The sequence below is a fragment of the Emydura macquarii genome, unplaced genomic scaffold (assembly GCF_026122565.2).
Source record: "Emydura macquarii macquarii isolate MOO-44397 ecotype Brisbane River unplaced genomic scaffold, CSIRO-AGI_Emac_v2 contig_1253, whole genome shotgun sequence".
Taxonomy (NCBI): Eukaryota; Metazoa; Chordata; order Testudines; family Chelidae; genus Emydura; species Emydura macquarii.
The window spans coordinates 18,977,685-18,996,122 of NW_027131390.1; the positions used below are offsets into that span (position 1 = coordinate 18,977,685).

At 40.8% G+C, this 18,438-nt stretch overlaps 1 protein-coding gene across 1 annotated transcript; it reads left to right on the forward strand.

Annotated features, from left to right (window-relative positions):
• Nucleotides 1-2,912: 2,912 nt before the first annotated feature.
• LOC137153171 (ras-like protein family member 11A-like) lies at nucleotides 2,913-15,058 on the forward strand. Its single transcript, XM_067548273.1, has 4 exons — nucleotides 2,913-3,216; nucleotides 4,551-4,607; nucleotides 7,944-8,026; nucleotides 13,151-15,058. The coding sequence occupies exons 1-4, from the start codon at nucleotides 3,072-3,074 to the stop codon at nucleotides 13,616-13,618; spliced, it is 753 nt and encodes a 250-aa protein (XP_067404374.1). The 5' UTR covers nucleotides 2,913-3,071; the 3' UTR covers nucleotides 13,619-15,058.
• The last annotated feature ends 3,380 nt before the right edge of the window (nucleotides 15,059-18,438 follow it).

The following is an 18,438-nucleotide window of genomic DNA, read 5'->3' on the forward strand; positions in this document are numbered from 1 at the left end:
AATCTATAAAATTGGATAAAGAAAAGATGAGGAAGCCTCAGGTTCTTATTACATAGTTTAAAAGAACTGTTTAAAGAGTTTGATTCTAAAATTTAAGACTTTTATAAAAAGGAGTTGAGGAAATTTGTTTGGTTTTCAAAACTTATTGAGAACACAAATATTTCAAGATACATTTTTAAAAATTTCAACAAAAAAGTTCAGGTGTATGGTGTTGGAAACTGCAATGGTTAAAAACACAAGAGCATTGTTCTAGTGCATAAGAATCTGAAAGCAAAACTGATAAGAAACAGAAATTAAAATGGATTGGTCTAGTTTGAGGATTCAACCTGAGTGAAATGAAGTATTAATAGTGAAAAATAACCACAGGCCAGATTCTTGATTGTTTCACCAATTTTCATCTACATAGGATCTGTCTCTTACAGTTCTGACTTTCTGAGCTGAATATTTTGAGATATTAGTAACAGGTGACAAAGTTGTTTTAAGTATATAATTTTATTTTGACATTTTTGCTTTATCTTAAACAGCCTCCCATGAGATTTGTATAAGTGAGAGAGCAGGCTAAATGGAGAAAGGGAACAAGAAACATTTTTGTCATAGTAGTTGGCGTTTCTATCACAAGACCTATTATGTTTATGCTATTATGTACTGGAATTAGTTGTCATGCCTTCCTTTAGGACTTCTAAATAGGTATATGTTCTTTTATTAGCATTTTTGCTTGTATACAGCATCCCTTATGACATTACTAACTTACTTGGCCTTTTCCCTGTGGTGACAATCTTTTGGTCTCCCAGTGGTTTGGCATATATTGCATTCTTTTTATATTATTCATCTACATATGCTTTCAATAGCTAATGACAACAAAAGGCACCTTTGTCCTTTAATTAGCATCTTCCAATGAAAGACAGGCACAAGAAAATAGCATTATTGGTTGATCACAAGAGTTGTTCAAATCTAGTTTTTTGAATATAATCAGCCTTTGGGTCAGTAACACATTTAAAACTGAATTATTAATTGACCATGTATTCAACCACAATTCACACACACCCCCAGTAAATTTGGTCTGTTCTCACAAAACTTCTGTGCATTAGAACAATTTTTAAATGAACTTTCTCGTGCCATATTTTTCATCACTTGGACTTTTCTGAACTTGCTTTCAGAGTCTCACTTTTAGAAATTTGGAAACTGTGGTTAGAGGACCCATGGCCCAAAAGCTACATGGTCTGGTGCTTATTCACAGGACTGGGAATCAGATGGTCCTACTGGGTTCTAGTCCCACCTGTGGAAATAACTATAATAGTTGACAAAGCAATAATATTTGGCTCTCACATAGCAATTCAATACATGTGTTATTTGGTGAGTAATTAGTAGCAGTCTCATTTTACAAATGGAGAAACTGAAGCTTCCTAAGTCACTTGACTCCTGTGTCTATTTCCCTAGACCACTGTGAACCAAGGCCAGATTTCAAGAGCATCTAGTGCACTGAGAAAAGGGTTGGGAGTCTGGAGACCTAAGGACACATTTTCCATTCTGCTACACTAGTTTTCTGTCACCATTATGCTCCTGGATCCTAAAACCTACTCCAGGGGGAACTCATGGCCATGCTGTGACTGAAAGAAGCTGCAAAACCCTGAATTCCATGGGTATAGTGGGCAGACCCAGAATAGACTCATAGACTTTAAGGTCAGAAGGGACCATTATGATCATCTAGTCTAACCGGCACAATGCATGCCACAAAACCTCACCCACCCACTCCTGTAATAGATCCCTAACCTATGACTGAGTTATTGAAGTCCTCAAATAATGGTTTAAAGACTTCAAAGTACAGAGAATCCACCAGAGAATCTACCAGCAAGTGACCCTGTGCCCCACGCTGCAGAGGAAGGCGAAAATAGCCAGCTCTGTACCCTTTTCCCTTTACAGGAGGCTTCAGTGCAGACGGTGTTGCAGGGATAGGAGAGGGTTGTGACTGGTGTATTTCCACACCCTGGGTGGCTCATCATCCCCACAGACCTTCGTAGCTAGGGAACAAATTAAGGCTGCCCTAACGTACGCTGGGTCCCTCATTGCACCATCTCACTCCTCGCTCCCTGGGCGGGCTCAGCAGCACAGTAGGGATGCATGCAGGGCTTTTTTGATGTGAGTTGACAGTCCATCACTAGCACTAAATTCACTTTAAAATGTCCAAAAGGACAGTTGTGCCATAGCACAATGCTGACACGCATACCCACACAGTTCAAGTACAGACTCATTGCATTGTTGCGCTGTGAACTAATGGCCTGTTTAAAAAACAAAACATCTATCAGCAAATGATTCTGTCCTTGAACGATAAGAGTGAAGAGTGTTGACACTATTTGTGTGATCTAATAACTGACACTCAAAGGTATTGCTTTCTGACAGCCTGCACGGTGCACAATAAATCCCATATTCGATTAAATTCTCATTATAATGCAGAGGAATGTCCATCAGCTCAAGCTCTCTCATGGGATCCAAGTGGACTCCTTGTACACAACAGATCAGAAAAGAACACTTTTCTGGACAGCAGAGAATTCTGGGTCCGATTGAAAGTCCAAGGGGAATTTAGATAGGCAGAATAGAATTATGCAAACTGGAATTTCACTAGGATAGCCCAGGGTGGCCATATCTTGCTGAAACAACCGCCATGGTGATTTAAAAAAAGAGGAGGATGTGTTTTCTGCTCAGAGCCAAGGAACAGCACATAGAACAGGCAGCGAGAAAAGACAAAGCAACAGAGTGAGGTTCATAGGAGGCACACACTTTATGCCCTGTCTAATGGAATGTCGCGTTTTGACTTCTGATTGGCTGAGGAATGCAGGAGTCAGTTTTCACTGGAGCCGATCAAAAAGTTTCCTTCTGCTCTGCAAAGTTGCTGTCTGAGCAGAGTCGTGGGAAAGAAGAGACCAGCTGCTCTGATATTTCTCTAAAAAGCTACTAAAATGAAATGAGAGGATTTCTCTATCTAAGGATTTACTGCCTAGAAAAGAAGCAAAGAAGTTATTTTCCCCTTTTTCTCCCCCTACTCCCAGTACGGCGGATCAGATCTCACTTCTGGCATGCGTCTCCTCTCTCAGTGTATTATGTCACAGTATTCTACTAGCTTTCTCTTGCTTCCCATACCTGAGTACCCTGTCTTAGACTGCGTGCCCAACAAAATCATCAAGCTTGTTGTACTTGGTGGCAGCAACGTTGGCAAGACAGGTAAGTCCACAGGGCTTTGATTGTATGTGTTTACATTTTATGGTCAAATTGATCTGAGGCTGTATATACTTAGAATGTAACAGTTGCTATATGTTTAATTACCACTTTAAAAGTGCTCTGAATTTTCTGTGAGATGGATCAGGTGATCCAGTATACATAGTTCAAATGTGAGGTGGTATGGTCCAGGGGATAGGACATTGGGTAGGTCTCCAGAGCCCTACTCTCAATTCTCAGCTCTACTATTGACTTACTGTATGACCTTGTACAAGTCACTTCACTGGGTCTCAGCTTCTCCATCTGAAAAATGGGACTAATGATACTTGCCCTCCGGGTGTGTAGCACTTTGAGATCTGTGGATAAGAAGTATTATTTTCCACATCTTTTTCTATGATTTGGGGAAGAGGAAGGAAGAGAAAGAAATTGAGTGTTTAGTTTTTGAACATATGGGTTGTGATTTCACAAATAAGCAAATTTTAGTAGGAACAGACTTTGCTTTACTATATTTGAGGTCCCGCTAGCACTCAGTAAAAATTTAAGCAGTCACCTTTATGTAGAAATTTAAAGTAGCTCATTGAAGATAGTGGCACAGCTAAGCAGCTTACTAGAGGGGGCTGCATGTCAGTGGTGGGTGTAATGATCATTATAAATGGAGTCTGTAGGAATGCTGCGAGCCAATAGGGCGTGTAGCATCAGACCCTTCCTTGTTTGTCAGTTGATTAATTTTGCCAACTGATTTGGGATGAAAGGCACTATAGAAATAAGTTGTTTTCCAAGCTTTCTAGCCCTAGGATGTTTGAAACAATCAAAATTTAAGATGAAGCAGAAGTCCCCACTTGCTGCCCATTGATCAATTGCACAGCACTACAGCTTGTCCAGTGGATTAAATGAATAGAGTCACAGATTTTTGAGGCCAGAAGGGACCGCTAGATCATCCAGTCTGGCCTCTGATATCCTTAGACCAAGTCTTAAACTTGGCACCGTGAGCCGTCTTAGTATTGTAAGAATTTGCTTTGTTTTAGTTCATCAAACTACCTTAAACCCAAAGAGCAGATTGTGATAGCTTCATTGACATTCACATTAGCCCATCAGTAGCCCTATTAAAATCAGTGGGACAACTTGTGGCACAAGGTGCTAGTAACCCAGAATAATGGTATCATATTCTGGCCCTAAATCATTTTCTATGTGGGCAACAAAGGGAGTCATATGCCCAGAGTAATATGTGAACAAAGTTTAATGTGGTGCTACACTAAGTCAGCCAGTAAGACATTACATGCATTCTGCAAAGGCTGTTTTTGACTCAGATTAAAGGGCCACATTTTCCCCTTGTTTTGCAGCCCTGGTTGTGCGCTTTCTCACTAAAAGATTTATTGGAGACTATGAGGCCAATACCGGTGAGTCTACTTCCTTGTGCGGCATTATAGATGATTCCATTTCCAACTATTTTATTTTGCAACCACTGTTTATTACAGGAAAGGGAAGCACTGTTAGATGTCCATAAGGTGCATATTTTCCATTAATTGCCTCAGGCTATGAAAACAATAAATCAAAGACTCATTATTCATGATCCTTTTAGTTAGTATTATTTCCATCTTGATGGAAAAGGCTCAGAGGAAAAGATTCGCTAGAGGACATACCTACAATAAAAGGCAGAATCAAGGAATGTTTCATAAATCAACTGAACCATAAAGGCCAAATGCTACTCTGCCCCTACCCTGTGCACTCCCATTCAAGTCAATGGAATTTGTAAGTTTAAGCATTAGCCCAGAATCTTGTCCTATGTTTGCTTTTTTTCAGTGGTTTTAGTGCTGATGAAGAGTGCTACATTGAAGTCCTCTGTACCCAGGACAGTACAGTGGCAGCGGAATCTTTTCCTACTTTGCCCTGCTATTTTGTCCAATCCTGACCCACCGGGAACATCTCAGAGTATGATGCTGTGACCCATTTACTCCACACCCTCTCTGCCAACCAGGATGCCCATTGTCCTGGCAGGATCTGTAAAGTGGATACCTGTGCATTAGGAACTGTACTGAGATCAGTAACTCGTCTCACACATAGGCCACCTAACAGCAATGGGTCAACTGTCAAGCTGGGCTGAATTCAAACTAGTGACTTTGTAATTATTTTGTTTTGGAAGATGTGTTGAGTTGAGAAGGAACAGTCAGAAATAGGGATGGTAGAACCAGAAGCCTTTGATCTACTCTGGTGAGTGATGGTCTGGAAGCTTTCACTGACTGCACCCTTCCATTGACCCGAAGTAACCTTGACAGCTCAATCTCTGTACTGTTTCTCTCTCTTTTCCTCCACCTTTCCTCCAAGACACTGTCAATCAAGCTAGACTTCTAAGTTTCACAATGGATTACTGCCAGAGACATTGCTAAGAACTGCATACTTTTTCCATTAAGCTGCCAGCCCTACAGCCATACTGGAGCAGAAACAAATACACTAAAGATAAGAAACAGGTGTTAGGTGATCACATGACTGTGCTTCTCCTGCAGCTGGATATAAGGCAGAACATGATCAACATCTGGAAGTACCTGCACTTTTTCCTGTGATATGTTACAGAGTAGGAGTAGTATGTTGTCTGGTCTTGGTTCATGGGTTAGGTGTCTTCCCATAAAACAGCACAATCTTTTCCAGTTTAACATCTCATATGGACTGAATAGGTCATGAAGACTGAACTCCCTGCTTTCCCCTAGGGGATTCCTCCAGGTCTGAGTTGAAACACATTGCCTAGGCAGTAGCAGTGACGCTTGTGCCGGGACAGCATGCACACCGCCCCACTGACAGCTGTGGACACTATAGTTTTCTGTTTAATCCAGTGTAACAGGGGCTCTCACCTCTTGAGCACCTCCTGCAGTGTGCGGTACTGCAGTCCTTTTCCTGCTCCTGGCACCCCTGTTGTTGTCAGCCTCATTTGGCAGATCATCAATGGCTTGGCCTTCCAGCCAAGTCACAAAGTCCAAATGAACCCCTTCTGGGTTAGTAAAGAGTCCAATAAATGAAACAGTCTTTTTGCCCTTGCTAGGGTCTTCAGACCTGCTCTGGGCCCTTTAAATTCAGCCATTACTCAGGCATCCCAATAAGTCTTGTCCCTGTCTCAGGGTTTACACGCCCCATGAACCTTGTCCCCTACTCAAGGTTTACACCACTTGGCTGGTGGGGGAACCCAGCCTGCCCACTACTCCAGGTACCAATCCTGGGACCCTATGCACAGCAGCCATATACTACTCACTTCAATGCATTGCTGCTATTTCCCTGAGCCTCTTCCCACCTTGCCTCTTTATCTTCATCCCTGACCTCCAGGTTAACGTTCTTAGGTCCTCTCTTTCCCGGCTTAAGCTAATGCAGCCAGAACCAAACTCTGGTTGTGCCTTGAGCGCCTATGGCCAGAGTGGATTGGATAGGATAGGATTGGATTGGATTGGATTGGATTCCCTGCCCTGCCCTGCCCTGCCCTGCCCTGCCCTGCCCTGCCCCGTCCCGCCCCGCCCCGCCCCGCCCCACCTCTCTGGTCACAGTCAGGAACTGCTCTGCTAAGGCCCTGCAGCGCCTTTTATCTGAGCCTGCTGGGCTCTGATTGGCTGCTTCTATCAGCCTCTCCAGGCACACCTGGAGGACCCACCTTTGTTGCTCCTTTTCAGGGACTGGTTGTAGTAAGACTGTGTGGCTTGTAGCAGGGGACCACACAGGGCCTGTCATACCGTGTAACTTGTGTTATGTTCTATAGCTAAACAAAGAGGACATCAGTCTCCAAAGCTATTATTATATCAACCACTGATACTTTGTAAACCCCAAACCTAAGCTTTATTTATTGGATCTGTAATAAAAAACCAAATATAGTTCAAACCCAGCATGTCCATGGACTTGATCAAAGTTGGGCCAAACCTAGAAACTTTTATCCAGCTCTCATGCCCTGAACCTTAGTGATTTGGATAAAATGGAACCCAGATACATACCATCCCTGCTCTGGGGTTTTGAAAGCTACAGTCTGACAGATGAGATTCTGCAGACCTAAAATCAAAACCTAAGCTCTCTAGTCTTAATGCATGGTTGTGTGCTCCATTTACAATTCTCTATGTATTTGGCGTGCCTGTCCTTGCACTTCCAGTAGAAATCCCTGGAAAACAGCTCACTCCTTTAACAGTGAATTCACTGATACCTTTGTTTGTGATTACAAATACTTCCAATCTGCATTATGGAATCTATGTGTAATCAAAAGCTTATTTTAAGTGGACACAGATACCCCATTCAGGTTTTCCTCTCCCATTCGACAGGAAGTAGCAGACCAATGGGAGGGAGTCATCTATCAGACAGAAGAACAGATATTCCCCAGTGATGCGAGTCACAGGAGAAATCATAGGCCAGTATTTGCAACCATTGAAAATGGACTCTGGATTTGAAACTGTTGTGTTACTCTTTGAACATTTCACATCAAATAATCTGGCCTGATTGTTCCAGTGGTAAAGTAGTTTATATAAAAATAAAGAATTTGGATACTGCCCTGGGTGATGGAAACATCTGGTTAGGGAACAGATATAATTCCATGTTTCTTAGGTAACCAATCACACAAAAGAGAGGGTCAAATTCACCTCTGAGCAAAGGACTAGTATGGGACCTAGGTATCATTTAAATCCCAGGAACCAGGACTAGAATATTCTGATATTGACTGGATTTACTTTTCTTTTTCATTACATGTACTGTCTCTAATCATCTTACTTACCTACCAGGTGCCTTGTATTCAAGAAAATTCACCATAGACGGAGAGCAGATCTCCTTACAGGTGCAGGATACACCCTTTGTCTCACTGGAGGTAAAACATCTGCTCAATGCATCTATGCTTCAGAACACAGTTCATGCCTTTTGTTCATTGCCAGCTCTTTAGTCTCCCCTGTGTGTAAATTTTGTCATTAGCAGATATGCCTGAGCCAGAACCTCAAATCCGAATATGGATATCCTAACCTAGGTGGCCTCTGCCCCGCTGCAACCACTCCTTTAAGTCAAGCCCCTTTCAGGTTAAGTCAAGGCCAAAAGAAACTTATAAGAAATGACTTAGTCCAGCCAAAGCTTAAACTGAGGAATAAAACTGCAGGGTTGGTTTGCTTCGACCAAATCCTTGCTTGATTTAATGGCTGGCCAGGGGTTCCTGTCCTGTCCTGTCCCTCTGAACAGCCAAGAGGACAATCGGGCTGCTCAGGTCAGACTGTCCTTTTCCAGGGTGAATCTCTTTTCCCAATGCAGACTTCTTCCTTCTGAGGGACAGTTTTATAGCACCCGTAGTAATCTTCAACTGGAGGAGCTCTTAGTATCTGGACTAAACCTTTCCTGCTCAGGTGCATGAGGTGTTGCCCCATCACACCTGCCCCCCACCCAATTTCAGGGTTTTCTGGTTGGAATTCCTGGCTAGGAATTTCTTCCATACAAGAGCAGTGCGAAACTGACTCCAGGACCAGTGGGAGTCTATTTTTTTTTAGCTGTTTTGGAAACAGACCAAATGGTGGAAATTGCACAGAGACAGCAAATTTTGTGGGTTTTTTTTTTCTTGAATGGTGGAAATCTCATGAGATCAACAGTTTTCATGAAATTTCTGAGATTTAGGGCCAAAATTAGGAGCATTTTCATCAACACTGAACCCAAATCCTAGATTTGGTTTTGCCCTGAAACCAAATCCAAACCCAGGCTTAACCTATCATACATCTGGATCCAAACACCATGATCAACCTCATCCTCTCTCAGATCAAACCTGGAAAGGTTTGAAGATCCTGTTTCAGCTTAGATGAGCACCTGAAAATATGGATGCTTCTCTGTGTCATGGCTGACCTATCCCATCCTGAGTTTGTAGAGCTGAACAAGAAATCTCATGTAATCTGGGTTTACATGTCAGTTTTTTTATCATAAAAAGTTGATTTAAGTGAAAAGCCAAAAGCCCCAGTCACATTCCATGCCTTTTTAGAAGGTCAGTGGGGTGGAGGAATATACATCCTGCTCATCATTCATTCTGAATGCTACTATCATCTACACTGACAAAAGGAATGCAGGAAAAACCTCCAGAACCCTTTACAAAATGTTTTGGAAACTTGGTTAAGTTTTGTGGGGAGAAATAAAAAAAATTATCTTTACTTAAATAACTGTTTTCCAAAGGAAATGTAATTTAAAAACCATGTTTTTCTAATGAAGCAGAATCTCTGCTATGCAAACAATATTCTATTTTGAAAGAAATTCTTACCCTGCTTATAAGGCTTCCAGAGGAAACGAATAAGAATAAAAATGCATGCAGAATCCCAGATCTCACATTTTTGCTAGAGCCAAACAGGACTTAGCCCTCCAAAGTTCTGAGTTCTGTTGAACCCAGGATTTTACAGTGGATTTGAAATTTAGTAAAAGAAGCTCTCCTATCAAGGACACAAAGTATAAAATGACATCAATTGCAAAGTATAGCTTTTCCTTCTGTTCATAAAAATACAGCAGATGATCAAAAAGTTGTGTTGTAGTCTGAAGCCCTAACTAAAAGCCCTATCATTTTCAGAGGATGAAATTCATCTCCATGCAGAGGCCAAGCGTATGGCTTATGTATGGCTTATGTAATATTGCTTAAGTGGGAATTAACTGATGCTAGCTCTCTGCACGGGGGTGACTGTCACCCAGAGAGTCTGTTGACAGAAATTAGGCACTGTCACCAGGAAAGCCTTAAAAATACATAATAAAAGGGAATCCATCTTTCATTCTATCCTGGGAGTTGGAGGAGAGTGAAGAAGGTCCACTCCCCTTCCTTTCCCAACAGATATAAATTAATTTTTCAGATTTCCCTATTTTGACTAGCCACTGATCCAAGTTTTGATGTCTAGAACCAGAGCCGGACTCTGCAGCATTCAGAGGTGTTACCATCCAAGGTGTGGAGTCAGCATTATTTCTGATGTAATTTTGGGAAGCTTCATTTCCTTTGCCCCAGTCACAGCCTGCACTGTTTCAAGAATTCCCACAAAAGCTTTTTCTCTTGGGTCTCTCCTTGCACCAAAGGGTGTAACTGAAGTGGTTTCAAGGGCTCATTTTTTAACTGAGCCATCGAAAGAACGAGAAAATGTTTGACTAGACTGGATAAGGGTTTAATGAGCTTTCTGACTGGATCATTGAGCAGCAATGAGTTGCTTGCACTCCGAGATCTGTGTGCAGTGATTTCTGGGGAGAGTCATGTGGCATTACTCAGAATTCTAACAACATCGGCAATGTTAATGTTTAAAAAAACTAGAAGCAGATAGATAACTGGGTTTGCCAGATGATTAATTGCTACTTGAAATATCCAGAGCAAGTAACAGTGTGCGGTTCAAAATTCAGAAGATGTATCTGTAAACAAACTAGCTTATTAGTCTTTTATTTTTGTGAATAAACATTCCATTGAGGATTATCACATCTATCTCAGTGCGGCTGGGCTCAGCCATTGTAACCGAGAACTTCTGCTCAGTAAAGCTCTCTTCATGCAGCTGTTCCAAGGAAGTTTTCAAATGCTTTTTTATAGCACCTAGTTATTTTCCCTGCTAAAATGAGTTTGTTGGTGAAAGAGGCCGGGGAATACAAAGGAGGGCTGCGTATGTACAGATCAGTTACAGCAACAGTGCAACCTTCCCCTACCCCCACACACTGCCCTGCCAATGTGCTGATCTGGGGCACCAGAGAATTCATTCAGCATAGCTTTGAATCTGCCAGTGAGGATACCTATTCATTCTAGGTGTGGCTGTGGTATTTGTGATGTGGGACACCTGTTCAGCAGGAACTAGACTGAGACCTAGCAGCTCATTGCACATAAACTGCAGTCACTTCTCATATCCTGAGAGTTGCATTCCATGTGGAGATGATCCATGGGTACGTCAACCCCTCTAATAGCTTAGGGTGCTGTTGTACCTGTGATATGGCCTTATTGCTATTTGCATCACACAGCTTCACTGCTAATAAGAAAAATCCAAACATAGCATTGGATCTAGTGTGACGGCACTGGGAGATGGAAGGGACGAGGGATTAATAGATTTTTTGAGTCATTGCCTCCAATGTCTCAGGGTCTAAACTAAAGAAAAGATCTTCCAAGATACAAAGGGCAGTTAGGTACCCCCTTCCCACTGGTGCCTTTGAGAAATTTCCCTCTAAAGCAAGGATTTCCCTTTTAGTTTTACCTACAGCATCCCTCCTGCTGTTTGGTTGATCAGTTCTTACATAATAAATTTAGGCTATCATTTTCAACCCCAAGTGCCTGAAGTTAGGCTCCTAAACCCATATTTAGGTGCCTGAATAAATTGGCCTATTTGGGGGGCATGCTGAACACCAACAAACCCCACTGAAACCAATAGGAGCTGCAAGTACTCAGCACCTTTGAAAAATCAGACCACTTTTATTTAAGTGCTTAAATGTGGATGTAGGAGCCTAACTTTAGACGCATGGTGGTTTAATATCCTGGCCTTTTCTCCTGATTTTTGTTGTTGTTGAATTTGACATGTTAAATATCTGTCATAAAAACTGTTGGTGCTTTTTCCAGGTGTTTCATGCTGGAGGAAAAGAGAAATAGAATTACCATCTGAATGATCAATATGATAGAACAATGTTTCAGTGATGGGGAAGGGTCTCAGAGGTTGCTGAGGTTCAGTTTTAATTTAGTGTGATTAGATTTTGGGTCCATCCTATAGCTTTCACTTCTCTCTAGCTAATTAGCTGGTGGATTATTTTTATGCCATTTTATTCCGGACAAATGTATTCACATTGGGCCATTCCGGAATTTTATAAGACTCCCAGAATTTAAGCTAGCAAAAATTGTTGGGCCAGACATTGCAAGATGCTGATCATACTAGGTTCCAAAGATTCCAAGAGACTTTAATTCCCTCTGACTTTGGTGGCGGCTGAAGGTGCTTAGCATGTTGTAGGATCTGGCCTATAGCAGAAGAAGTTACAAGGCTTTGTATGTTGGTTTCAGAGAACCTATAATATTGGCAGAAATGTTTCTTATCAGATCAACCCCACCAGACAATAACATGCAAGGTTGATATAATTGAATAAAACTCCATCAAGGATATTAAAAGTAATCAAGTAGTCTAAAAAAACCCCTCATACTGAGAAGTGAGCTGATCACATTTCAGGCCAAAAAGTAACACATCAGCTTCCTTTGCATTATTTCCTTGGTGATTGTTATTCCTGTCCTGTTTAGAAGCAAAGATGTGCTCTTGGACTGCACAGGCATGAAACAAAAGACAGCTACCAGTGATCAGAAATCCACGGCTTGGAGAAAGTGATCAGTGTTCAGGTCACCATTTATTTTCAGTTCCACTAAACAGTCACTTGCAATAGATTACTTTTTCTAAAAAAAACTTTGAATATCCGGAGAAACTTGCTCATGGTAAGATCCATCAGACCGTGTAAAAGTCTCCTCAGGGAAGTGGTAGAAATCCCATCCTTGGAGATATTAAACACTAGACTGGAAAAAGCACTAGACAAAGCGCCATAGGAAACAATCCTTCGAATAAGGGGGGCTAGACTCGATGACCAAACAGTTTTTTTCTGTCTAACTTTCTGGCTCCAACCTTGATGATTCCATTTATCACCCGTTAACAGAGAGGGTGCTGAATACTGAGTCAATACAATACAATTGCACAATTGTACAATACATTGTTTAACCACTTAACAGCTGCCAGGTCTCCACTCCAATATCTGTGCTGCCAGGTCCTATTAATATTCCTTTGACATATCATGGGACTTCATCCTATACCTGGTGTATTGAGCCACAATCGGAGATGCCTTTTGCCCTCTATACATGTCATATTAACTAGCAGCAATGTGCTGAAATGGAGCTATTGCCTCCTCCCAGTGCTGTATGATCACTTGCTGCTGTCCTGTCTGATGGTAGTTTTTATGCTTCTTACTATCTCTTTTCTAATCTCTCATCTCTTGGTTTTGATGGCAGGATGATAACGACAGTATTTTCTGTCAGGAGCAAATAAACCGTTCAATATACTGGGCGGATGGTTTTGTATTCGTTTACTCCATCACGGACTATGACAGCTACCGGGTCATCCGACCCCTGTACCAGCACATTCGCAAGATTCACCCCAACGCCAACATCCCCCTGCTTCTGATGGCCAACAAAGGGGACCTGCTGCGAGCCAGACAGGTGTCCTCCAGAGAAGGGCTTCAATTGGCCAATGAGCTGGGTGGCACTTACTGCGAAGTGTCAGCCCGGGAGAACTGTGAGGGGGTGCACGAGGCCTTCCAGCAACTTTGCCAGGAGGTGGGCAGGATGATTGGGAGCTGCAATGGGGAGAAACGGAGAGGGCTCCACCTCATCCGGCCCAAGTCACCAAACATGCAGGACTTAAAGAGACGTTTGAAACAGGCGCTGTCTTCCAAAGGGAAATCTGCCACTACACTTTGACGTAGCAGATAGAACTAGTTCAAAAAGCAAGCAAGCTGATATTTATGTCTTTATTTCCTCAAGATTCAATAGACACATTGATTTTTAAAGATCTCCGTTAAAAATCCTTTGTTTCCTTCAGCAAAGGGACCTATAGAATGGGTATTTCTGAGCAGGAGTTTAGAAACTGTTTAAAAAAATAATGTGTCAAAAGCTATTCCCTTTTTAAAAGGGGGAATCCATCAAGTAATTTAGGCCTAAAACTTAGGTTTGGTTAATAAGAAAAGGTTTTTAAAATCCTAGTAGGAAGAGAAATGTCTGAGGTTTTTGTTTTGGGATGTAAATATTCTCAAACACAAACATTATGGAGCCAAAGTATGACAACAGGAGAATGAAACTGACTATAAACAGAAGGCGAAACTCCACTAGACTACTTTCCCTATCCTGTGCTAGCTAAGTGAAATTCAAAAAGTAAACAAATGGAAACGGTGAAAAGTAAGATTCAAATTACTTTAAATTATATGTTATAAAGTTATTAGTAATACTGGGAAGGGTTTTTTTCAAATATGATTTTTATCTTTACAGTGCCCTTTTAAAGGGTGTGTAAAAAAATCACAGTTTTCTGATTTTTTTAAAATTACTATTATTACAAGTAACACATAGCCTGACTGTAACTGAAAGAGTAGAGAAAAAAACATATGTTTCTCTTACTTTTTTCAGTTTGTTTACTTTGACAGCACTTTTTAGTCAGTTTCACTAACGTCTGTTTCCCCTTTTTTTGTGTGGGTCTTCCACATGGCAACAGGAGAGGAAAAAACATCCAAAAAGATAGAGAAGTGTGGTTGTAAAATCACAAAATAGGCTGAGGCACTCAAACGCAGGCATAGTACCTGAAACTCTTTTAAACTTTTTTTTTAATTGAGTAGATTTCAGGGTGATGTTTAAGCAAACAAGCCCATCATACAAATAAGATCTAATTAATTAGATTTCCTTTTAAAATAAAAAAAATAAAGCTTAGCAGCATTCTGACTTCCTAGATTGAAAAGTTTATCGCTTTTTTCTTTGATCCAAGGATTTGGCAATGATCTTTTAGATTTTCATGGCTGCAATAATGTTGGACTCCTTCATCAGGTATCAGCTGAAAGCAGAGATTGGAGAGTTGTTCAAGAATAGACTATATTTAATACTTTCAGATGTGTTCACATCACCAGTCTTTCAACACTCATTTTACTGGCAGCATCTCATTGCATTGTGTCTCGGCATGCACATCTTGCAGTGTAACCTTCATCACATGATTTTTTTAAAAAAAAACCAGGATCTTAGTTTTGTTAGCATTGTTTGTAGAAACAAATTTAACTGTATAAATAAAGTTAATTAACCCTCAGAGCAATTCCCACAACGTCCACTCAGCAGATGAGCCAAGCTTATTGTGTGCAGTTGGTTTGAATATGTGCATGTGTGTGTGTGTGTGTACACAACATCAATCCACAAGGCCATATAGGTGTTGCTTCATTAGTTGTGCACTGTATGCAGAGGCAGCATATGAGAGTGGAAATAGACCAAACCACAAAACACTAATCCTGTTTCAAACTTTCAGAGACCTCTGGAGTCACCAGGTTAGGGGTTGGGTTGCAGATGATACTTGTATAAGGGATTATTACTCTGCATAGAGTAAGGGAATAAGTAGATATCTCTGTCAGGTACAATCTCATCCTGTTGTTTTTACATGCACGGGCCTGCAGTAGGAGTTAATGATTTGAAGGTAACTGTTATGGATTAATCCAAAAGTACAGTGACTCACCTGCAATTAAACCACGGCTCCATCTGTCTATAATGCTTCACAGAAACATACAGAAGATTTCTGTTGAATTTTTTAAAAGAAAGTATCAATGAGGGCTGGACAGCCTCAGATGCTTTTCCAACATTATTTAGTTAGAAGCAATTTCACTAAGAAAATCACAGCTCCATTCTTACTCAGCACACAGCTTCTTATGGGCATATTTGAAGCAAGAGGAGATTAACTGACAAGCAGTCATGCTAGGGTGGCCAGGGCTGAGCTGGTATGTGAGCTGAAAGTCTTTTTTTTTAATAAACAAGGCTATTTGAAGCTGTATTCTGTGGTCTAGCCAGTTTTATGGCAACAGCGACAAGACAAAGGCATCCATCATAGTGTTCTTAACACAGAGTGAAAAAGAACCAGGTTTGAGCATGCAAAAGCCAAGATATAATGGGTTTTTTAACAGACTCTCTCAGCAATTTACAGGAAGATTAAATGCAATAAACTTCAGTGAATTACAATGAGGAACACACAGAGAATATCCCAGTTTAGAAAAATCCATAGGACTATAATTACAGAGGGATAATCCTGAGCTAAAACAACAGTCTTTTTATGTATAACAAGCAATAAAACTGTAGATTTAGTTTGACATGTGCAAGTATTAATGTAGTGTAGTGATTCAGAAAGATGTAACTTTGCTTGTTCCCTATTTAATGAAATCCCTAAGTAGGTTAGTTTAATCACCAAGATTTGCTTCATCCATGTTGAAATCCTGTTTTATTTGCTTTTCACAACTGTTCTTGTGAGTGAGGTTGTATTTTGTATTAATTTCAAATCTATAGATGAGTCCATGGATGAGTTTAATTTAATCATAGAAAGGAAATATACTTTGGGGTGAGGAATAAAGTTAATTTCAAGCAGAAAAAAGAAAGGTTAGGTAATCCAATCAGTGAACGTAAACAGTACTGTATCCTATAGGTCATTAGCAATTTGATATTTGAGACGTGATGGTTCACTGAAGGCACTCCAATACTGTGCCATAGTATTTAAATGCCTTAAATAATCAATCAAACAAACAGTCACACATATCAAGTACAGCAAACAGTTCACAAGAGACCCAGAGGCAAAATTTTTTCACACTGGAACAAATAATAATTCACACAAAAAACACCAGTCCAGCAATTTTGAATAGTGAACAAATGTGTCTCTGGATAGAAACTGCAACCAATTTGCCAAAATGGCTGAATTTGCTGAAGACATTGACTGAGATTTTCAATGGAGCCCTAGGGGAGTTAGATGCTAAAATTCCACTGAATTCTGTTACGAACTGTTCTCCTGGCTCTAATCATTTGTTATTTCATGATGATTGGGGTAAAGTGCCTAGATGATTTAGGAGTCTATGTCCCTTTTTCAAAGGAGACCAGTACAAATCAGGGCTTTCACTAAGTATTGTAAACAGTTTCTTTCAGTTTCATATATTTAAATCTTAGCCAGCACTGGTTCTTGTGCATATCAGATCAAAATGCCATTTTTAGTTCTTCTTATAAGTTAATATCTTCCCTGGCTGGGTACATCAGCATTGCTATATATTATAATCCAACTGGATGGGAGGAAAAAACATGAATGTAGCAAAAAACCAAAAAAATACTGAAATGATTAACCTTTCTCCTAAGTAGTGACACATAGCAAACATTTGTTCCACAAGACAAAATTGTGTTTCCTTTGTTCATTGCTCAAAGGTGACATGAAACCCTGAAAAAAGCTTGGGTGCTGGTTGTAAACCACTATATCCTGTATACAGATGATAATACAACAGATCGTTGTTATTAGCAATGCAGTTCTTATGCTCTAAAGCACATGACACAGGACATGATCTCACCAGTGCTAAGCAGAGCTGAGTCAAGAGAATGGTGGAGAGGAAAGGGGGTGGATGATGGAGAGAAGGGAATATACAAAGGAAAAATGACAGCTTCTTCACAAGAATTAATAACATGTTAATACAAAATATCAAAGATCAATAGACCCAGCTGGGTACATAAGCAGATGGCTAGCTCATGCCACTGCCCCTGCCTCAATGTCCACACTGCTATTTTTAGCATGCTAGCTGGAGCAGAGTTAGTGTTTGCCTGTCCACCCAGGCTGGGCAGCATGCTCCCAGCTGCAGTGTAGACACACCCTTGGAGCCCAATCCTGGATTAGTACCAGTAGGCTGTAAAGAAGGAGGGTTTGAATGACGGTGCTTGGCACAATAGGAAAGGAAGGGAAGGGAAGATTGATGGGGGTTTCCAGTAAGAGCATCAGGCCAAATTCTGCTCTCAGTTACACTGGTGTAAATCCACATTAACTTGGTTGAGAGGATTCCAGTGCACAGAAATTATCTGTAGAATTATATTTCCTTTGTAAACCTTTTCCATTATCCTAGGTTGGCTCAATTCAGATACAGCATCTGGTTTTCAGTGGGATTTGCAGCCGGGCTCACTTGGGCAGAAAGAAGTCAAATGACTTTCCTCAAGGTTAAAAGGCTGAGTAAATGGTTCAGATGGGCTTTGAAACCATGTCCTTTTTCATTCATTCCAGCCCTTTGCACCAACCACCAGCCCATACCACCCTCCTTCATCGGTATACAAAGCATGATGAGTTGTGCTGCAACATAATTTCAGGGAGAGAAAATAATTAACAATGGGCAAACTTGCCCAAAAGACAAGGTAGGTTATACGCTGACTGAGAAAGTTACACTTGCTAGCACCATGCACTATTGTGATAATTCTAACACTGGGCCTGAGGCTGTTAAGGCTATTTATCAAATGAGTGTATTTTTTCTGTAGTTAGTTTTGTCAATTGCATTTCTTGTAAATTCTTTGTTATCCTTTGTAGAGGCAGCATGATCCAGTGGGTAGGGCTATCAGGATTCCATTCCCAACTGTTTCGCAGACTTGTTGTGTGATCGTGTGCAAGTCTCTTAACTTCTCTCTGACTCAGTTTCTTCATCGGTAAAATAAGAATAAGGATACTTACCTGCCTTTGCAAAGTGCTTTTGGATCTATACATGACAAGCACGAGGTAT